Source organism: Oreochromis niloticus, linkage group LG11 (genome assembly GCF_001858045.2).
Source record: "Oreochromis niloticus isolate F11D_XX linkage group LG11, O_niloticus_UMD_NMBU, whole genome shotgun sequence".
Lineage (NCBI taxonomy): Eukaryota > Metazoa > Chordata > Actinopteri > Cichliformes > Cichlidae > Oreochromis > Oreochromis niloticus.
Window position 1 is genome coordinate 23362731 of NC_031976.2, and position 8264 is coordinate 23370994.

General features: G+C 41.1%; 1 protein-coding gene across 1 annotated transcript; it reads right to left on the minus strand.

The window, feature by feature from the left end:
• Window positions 1-6502: 6502 nt before the first annotated feature.
• LOC102081247 (zinc finger protein 92) lies at window positions 6503-7940 on the minus strand. The gene is made up of 2 exons (XM_005455462.4): window positions 7535-7940; window positions 6503-7423 (listed from the first exon to the last, which is right to left on the minus strand). The coding sequence occupies exons 1-2, from the start codon at window positions 7695-7697 to the stop codon at window positions 6738-6740; spliced, it is 849 nt and encodes a 282-aa protein (XP_005455519.1). The 5' UTR covers window positions 7698-7940; the 3' UTR covers window positions 6503-6737.
• Between the last annotated feature and the right edge of the window lie 324 nt (window positions 7941-8264).

The following is an 8264-nucleotide window of genomic DNA, read 5'->3' on the forward strand; positions in this document are numbered from 1 at the left end:
GAGAAAAATACAACCTTGGGTGAAGTACAAAACAGTGACATATTACACTGCGTCTTTATTTATTTAACAAAAACATGAAATCCAAAAGTTTTATGTCTAAAATCTAAGTAAACCCTTACTGTTTATATAGGAATTAAGAAGGTAAGTAGCTGCTAGGTGCTTGATTAACCGATGGCATGGATCAGATAGCGTGTTGAATGTTAAAGTTCATGAATTAGGAGACTGAACACGTATGGGTTGTTTGGAAGGGTTACTTGGAGAAAACCTCTATTCTTAAACAATGTCCTTTGGGACAGATGAGACCAAAGTGGAGATGTTTGACCATAATGCACAGGAAAATCAAACGCAGCCTCATACCAGCTGTGAATCACAGTGGTGGAGTGGGGATTTGGGTTTGTTTCGCAGCCACAGGAACTGGGTACCTTGCAGTCGTTGAGTCGACCATGAGCTCCTCTGTATACCAAAGTGTTCTTGAGTCAAATATATATGTGTTCGATGGCTAAAGCTTGGCTGAAATTGGGTCGGGCAACAGGATGATGATGCAAAAAGCAGCAAATGTACAACAGAATGACTGAAAAAGAAAAGAATTGAGGTGACTGAAATGCTGTGATGGGACCTTACGAGAGCTGTGAATAAACAAATGAACCCACAGTGAACTGAAGACACACTGTAAACTAGACTTGTAGTCAAGACCGCCTAAACCAAGACCAAGACAATACCAAGACCAGAGGGTATCAAGACCAAGACAAGACCAAGACAGACCGAGTCAAGACCAAGACAAAGTCGAGACGAGACCGAGACAAAAAAGTCTTTCAACTGCAGCCAAATGCTGCTTCGTTTACGGGTGTCAGGCATATTTATGTGTTTTTGCAATGCACTCGCACAGCCCTCCTCACTGCTGTCTACTGTCTCACTCACTTGCTGAGATGACAGACGCACGCTCCACTTGACTGTCGCGTCTCTCACCCTCTCTGTTTTTCACATAATGATATTATCCTATATCCTCGCATGTGATTGGCCACAATATGGAGGGATTGGAGCATAGCTGAGCCACTGTGTGAGAGCTGAGCACCGAAAGGAAATTAAGTGAGGAGCCGGCTCTCGCTCAATGGGAGTCGACTCTTCTGATTCACTACAAAGCACTCTCTAAGCACGGCTCTTAGAGCTGATGCTTTTGCTCATGACACATTATCGAACGTTACGTTGTGTGTCATGGATACTGTTGACTCCAAATCTCCCGACCACTATGTCGATCTGAGACAGCAAGACCAAGACCGAGACCAAGACAAGACCGAGGGATCCGAGACCAAGACAAGACCAAGACCACGTAAAAGTGGTCTCGAGACCAAGACCGGTCTTGAGACATCCAACTCTACTGTAAACGAAGAGTGAGCCAAATTTCCCCATAGCAACGTGAGAGACTAATAAATTCATTAATAAAGCTTTAACTTCAGGTTATTGCTGCTAAAGGTGATTATTATTTTAAATTACATCTTAACACATAAAATTTTAAAATTGAAAGTGGGAGTACTTTCCTTTTCATGACTGTACCTGAAACATTTAATATGAGCACAGAGTTTCAGGTAAGTACTCTCTGAGAGATTCTACCAAACACCAGAGGTGTGATGTCACAAAACAAGGTCATCTGCGCTATTGAGACATTTTTGTATTCACACTTCATGAATATTGTCCTATAGCATCTTTGACTACATCCAAGTCCTTGACTTTATAAAAAATAATTTGTAGTAGAAACTCCAGAACGCAATCCATCTCTGTTATAATCTGGATGTTCAGCTTTGAAGTAGTTATTGTGTCATTATTTTAATTGTCTCTTCGGCACAGTTGTTGTAAGTGGTTTACTGAAAGGAGCACCTGCGTGTGCATGAGAGCTCTCAGCGGGTCTCTCTCCAATAAGTGAGTGTACGGTAAAATAATGTTGTTCGACATTATTATGAGACATGAAGTGTGCCTGCTGAGCTTTTTCCACAGTTACAATCTGGAAGCATTTTTAAATCAACCTAAATCTGAACTTAGAAACGCAGCATTTAGATTAATTTACTGACTTATTAAACCTGTCTATATACTGAAGTCTGTCAGCCAAGTTCCCAGACTTGAATGGAGCCTAGTCCAGAACTAATCCAGTGAAGAACTCCAGTGGAAAGACTGACTTAATTCATATCTGGGAAACTGAGGCTGGAACTTCTAAACTGGTCTAGAATTGAAGTTTCTTTTTATTTCACCTTAAGCATATTTGCAGTGCACATTTGGTTTACTGTAAAACCAACAAAACAAACCAGGAGCTCTCAGAAAGCGCAACTCCCCTCGAAGGACAAGCACTATACTAAAACTTTGTTGTTTCAATATGTTTTTATTTCAGCTTGCTGACATCAGCCTGTTATGACATCACTGTGACATTGTAGGGCGTCATATTGAAAAAACAAAGCGTGTAAAATGTTTTTTCAAAGTTAACTTTGACTTTAAGCACCAGCAATGAAGTTTAAGGTTAATTATTTAGCCAACCTAGGTACTCATGTCCACTAAGGCCTTGTATATTATTGTGAAGTTTGAAGACAATCCATAAAAAATCGGGGATAATATAATTTTTTTTTACTGATTTTCACATTTGATATGACGTTGACCCAATTTCCACTCAAGTTAAATCAGTTCAAACTGTTATTGGTACCTACAATCACACAAAATTTTAAAAGATATAGTTGAAAACTGTGGACATTATGACTGCTAACAAACAGACAAACGGACAAACAAACTAACAAAACTGATTACATGCAAAACTCCCAAAGTAACTTGGTGGAAATGTCTGATTTAAAGATTAAAATCTGAGGGCTATATCTCGGTTAAAGTAAGCCCCTGGCAGTAATTTACTTATAGCAGAGCTTTTATTCCAAGGCAACTGCAGTAAGTTAAAAGTAGGAAGACAAATCAAGTCATATTAAGAAACCAATCCTGACCTCAAACTGCTTACGATTAACACAACTACCAAACCAAACTTGGCACATTCCTCCAGGAACTTGACCATAAAAGGGGTCCAAAAAGGCCTGGTGTGGCTTTGCACTTGGTGGGTCCAAACCAGGTCTGGATGAGAGGCAAGAAATAAAAATAAACTAAATATAAACACATCTTCAAACACAGCTAGCTTGCAAGCACTGCATGTTTCATGTTTAGAGGTCACAGGGCAGTCACTGCTGCACACCTATATCTGCTTCATATAACACAAAATACTCGACCCTGCTGCTGCTGCATGTGTGCGCTGACAAACAGGCCAAGATGCTGTTTTGATGCATGCTCAATCATCCAGGACGTAGCATTTTCAGTGCAAGAAACGACTGAAGAAGTGACAAAATGTATCTCCCACTGAAAACGCCACGTCCAGATGAACAGAACTTTTCAGGAGGCCAAAATGCTGCGTCACAGCTGCTCGCAATAACAAGTCCCAATGTCACCCCTGAGTATAGATAATGGCCACATGATGCCAAAAAATGGAGTGAGGAGTTGGTGAAAAACGTCTTTGTGTTTCCTGGTGAATCAAAGCATTATTTCAAACTATTTTTCTAAAGATCAAACATAGCAAAACGTTCTGTGGTCTCCTAAATGTTACACCCCTTTCCAGACCCTGAAATACTAATTAAAGTTGAACACCCTGTGCGCTGCGCTCTGTGCCTGCACGCCACACTGAGGAACGGTTTCCCTTGCTTTGAGTAAAAATTCAAAGGATGTCGTTCCAGTTTCTCAGAAATTTAAATTTAAATATATTTTAAAACTCTGTCCTGAGTTCTGTATCTGTCCTTTTAACGCAGCTTATATTTTGGCTTATTATGTTTTAAAAAATCACAGGTGAAGCTACATTTTTGCCATATTAACTGTTTAAAGCCTGAACTATCAAATAATTGCCAGAAAATTATTATTTTTTTTTTAATTCAGCATTTATTGAACCTCCTGACTTAAAAAAGATATATAGATAACATATAAATGAATTTGTTACATATTTGTTACATCTGGCCTTTTATTTCTTTTTCTTTTGCAATTTATTGCCTAAAAATGTGGTGAGCAATTTATTCATGTTTTTCAATGTATCAAATATGATATACTATGAGTTAAGGAGTTAAAGGTATCCTCTCTTTGGCATCACACAGATCAATCAGGCTTAAATCAGTCTGATGCTTGAGCTTCTGGCTCACAGGAACTACTTGTATACATGCCCCCACCAAAGAGGTGACAGTGTTCAGTGTCCCGATGGGGGATCAGACTGCCCCCTCCTGTACGTGGTGGGCGTATGAGGGGGCTGGGTGCATGTAACTCTTTCTGGTTACAGGGTGGGACCAAGGCAACTCTACCCTGGGGAGGATAAACAGATCCCTTGTTCTTCCCTTCATAGGGGTTTTCTGGATAGCTCTTGTCTGACCCCTCACCCAGAAGCAGTTTTGCTTGGGAGACCCTTCCAGGGGTAAATTGCCCCTCACAATATATCTCCTGGCATCACACAGGCGCACAGACCCCTTCATCATGACAAGGTGGAGGGATTTCTGGATCCTAGTTATGCATCTGACCAGGATGCCTACTGGGTGCCTCCCAGGTGAGGTTTTTAAGGCTTGACCTACTGGGAGGAGACCTTGTGGAAAACCCAGAATACATCGGAAAGATGTAGCAGGCTCAGCAGGCTTGGGAAGCTTTGTTGTCTCCTTGGAAGAATTAATTGAGTTGGCTGCCCCCACTAGTGGTGATGGATGGATGGATGGATGGATGGATGGATGGATGGAGGGATGGATGGATGGATGGATGGATGGATGGATGGATGACAGTAATTCGGTATGTGCCAAATGTGCCTTTAAACCAAAGCAGTAAAGTCAAAGTGAGCCATCATCTCTTTTTAAAACCGGGTAGGAGCTCAGAGTTGTATAACTTTGAGCATGAAGTGCAAAATACAGTCAAGAACTACAAACTTTTAGTCAGCAGGAGAAAACGTATCATTTTACAGTCAGAGGCATATCTGCCAAATCTGTCCATGAGTTTGGAGATTACTACACACACCATCAGCCAGGACAGTGTGCTACCAACCCACCTCCCAGCAGCCAAGTTTTAATTAGTTCATACCACTTCTCATTTTAGTCTCTCACCAGGAGCCAAGTACACGAAGTACAAATGACACAAAGTTGTCCTCCAGACAGAAGGCGGGTGTAAATGTACAAGTCACAGTACTGTCATGACTTACTGGGACTGTCTTCAGCTTAACTAGCATCACATGTATGACAGGAAAAAGGCCTAATTCAGTTATTTGTGAGGCATAAATCACGCATCCATGAAGAATAAATAATGTGACCTTAATACCGCTTTCAGTAGAATTTAATCTGATTCTTTTTAGCAGATTGTTTCATATATGCAGTCAAGTCAAGTGAAGAGTAAAGTGTGCTATTAATGTTTCCATAGGAATTAAAGGGGTATGCAAAAGCCAGGTGCTGCTAATCAAAAGCAGTTTTAGACCAGTTTGCTAGTCTGGAGTATTCAGTTGTGTGTTAAGACAATGCCATAGTCGTCCCAGGACTAGACACTTCAAATTCACCCCAAGTTGCACTGTGCAATATTCAGAGAAACTACAACTATGTTGATGTTACAGTGAACGATGGCTAACACGTCTGGAGTAGCAAGATTTACTGCTGTGGAAACGTTGAATCCCAAAGTGATGATAGAGATGAGTGGGGTTAACTTGTTTTTGCATCAAAATGATTCAAACATATAAATGAAATACATTAAATCACATAAAATATCTGTTATTGATGATAAACACAAAGAGAAACATTAAAGAAACCATAAACATCCGTGTTTAAACCATAATGGGCTCATAGATAATCCCTCTCGGTCCCTAAAATGGCTCAGTGAATACATGAATTCAATATTGTATAATTATGGCTCATTCTTTACAACAAATACTTTGGGTATTTGTGGTTTAAAAATCAGAAGAGTTCTCTCACCACTGCTTCTTACGCATGCATTTATGCTGCAGAGGTCTATATTATGTGGTGACTAGACTACCTTCATATTTTAATATGTGAGTGCACCAGCTCACAGAAAATAAATCCACACGGAGTATATTGGACAGGAGACGATATGAACCCTGCCAATACTTAGATTGATGGGAAACTATGAAGGAAAAGCTCCACCTAGTGGAGTGCAGTGTAACTTTTTTTTTTGCCTTCCTTCTTCTTCTTCTTCTTCTTCTTCTATTCCTGCAGCAAAAAGACACATATCCCATTAAGCACCCATTCAGCTAAAAGGGAGAATATGTCAGGATTTTTCCCATATAGAAAACAGGTTTTTGGCATTTCCCCTTTAGGAGTTTCAGAAGAACTGTGGTGAAAATATTTTAAGCATTTTAAAGTAAAAATTATTTTAGTAAAGGACTAATTGTCCCCCAAAGTCCTGTTTTGAGCCAGACCTTCATGCAAACTGACCATGGAAAGCAGAGAACAGAAGACATAAAAACAAAACAGGTTTTTAATCAATATTTTATTCTGAAAGGATCAGTCTAAGGTTATAAGCAGTTTATAAAAGTTTATTTACACATCATCTACTGCTGCTACAGTTTATGCACACAGGCTTAATGAGATCCATGCACATTTGCCAACATAATCCACAACTAACATTTCACACTTTACATTCCCTGTTCGAGCTCATTGTGTGTTTTTCTTTAAAGATAAATACTACGTGATTATAATTTCACACATTCATGGATCCTGAACCACATTCTCCCTCTTGTGCACACTTCTAACGTGTCTGCCGAGAGACTCCATCCATTTGAAGGATTTGCCACAGCAGTTACACACAAAGTGTTTCCCCTCGGTGTGGATCGTCTGATGTCTGTTCAGAGCGCTAGTCGTGATGAAGGTCTTGCTGCATATTTCACACCTGTACGGCCTCTCTCCCGTGTGAGTCCTGATGTGAGCTGCCAGGTGGGAGCAGTTACTGAAGCGTTTTTCACAGACGGAGCAGCTGTAGGGCTTGTCTTTGCCCTCCTCGTTGCCGTGGAGGTGGTGGTGATGGTGGTAATGGTGGAAATGTAAGGCTTGGTCCTGCAGACTGGCTTTCAGACTGGAAGGAGAGGAGATGAAGTCTTTGATGTCTGACTCGAGGGCTTCGAGCTGGTCAGCATCGTGACCCATCCAGAAGTCCCTGTGGCTCTTTTGCTGCTCCTCCTTTTTTACCTCTGAGGTCTCTGGATGCTCCTCATCCATCTGCCCCATGCTGCTGCCTCCATCCTCCTCCTCCTCCTCGCACTGCTCAGGCTCGGCCTCAGGCTCAGAAGCATCCACTGCAGGGTCTGACTGAAGAGGAGGAGGAGGAGGAGAAGGACGGTGGTGGTGATAGGTTTGCTGCAGCAGCTGGGCTGCAAGACATTTGTCTGATGGAGGCTCTGAGTAAAGGACAAAAGACACCGGAGTTATTCATTTTTAATTCAAAATACAGAAATCATAAGGAAAAGCTGCACGGGTTTGGCTATAAAGCGGATTTGATTCAAACCTACCTGACTTGAGAAGCTTCAGCTCCAATCTGAGACGGCTGATTTCCAGATCTTTTGAACGACAGAGCTCCTCTTTGTATTCGGCTATTGTCTTTTCAACCGCTCCAAATATCTCCTCCGCGGCCACCATCAGCCTCTCGCTCAGAAAAGCTTTCAGTGAATGCATTCTGGACGTTTAGATGGGAGGCTGCCAGCTCTCGGTGGCTCCCGAACACGTATTTGTGCGGGTCCGTGAACGTCACGCTTGGATTGTAAACACGGACATGAAACTAGTGAGGTGAGAAATGTGCAACACAAGACAACAGCGCCACCTGCAGGCGTGGAGGACAAGAATAAACGTTACGCCTTGATGATAAAATAAAAAATATCATTTACTATGATTTCTATTCTATTTAAATATTATAAACAGTGCTGTTAAAAAGAATTTTCCTCTTTTTTGAATATTTGTGACACTTAAATGTTTAATATGTCCTTCTTCAGAACACCAGTGTGCTTGAACTTCAGTACAGAAAAGAAAGCCTGATATTCTCCTCATCGATTTTCTGGTAGAGAGCAGAAATTATGGTTCCCTCAATTACAACAAATCATCCAGGTCCCGAAGCAGCAAAGCAGCCCCACTAAAACCATCATGTTTGAGTTTCGGTGTGATGTTCTTTTTATGAAATGCTGTGTTAGTTTTATGCCAGATGTAACAGGACTCAAATCTTTTACAAATCTCAGCTTTTGTCTCATC

Excerpts from the sequence above, each read along its gene's own strand:
- LOC102081247 (XM_005455462.4), bottom strand. The coding sequence starts at position 7,697 with ATGCATTCACTGAAAGCTTTTCTGAGCGAGAGGCTGATGGTGGCCGCG. Across the intron at positions 7,424-7,534 it reads GCTGAAGCTTCTCAAGTCAG|AGCCTCCATCAGACAAATGT; the intron begins GTAGGTTTGAAT and ends TCCTTTACTCAG.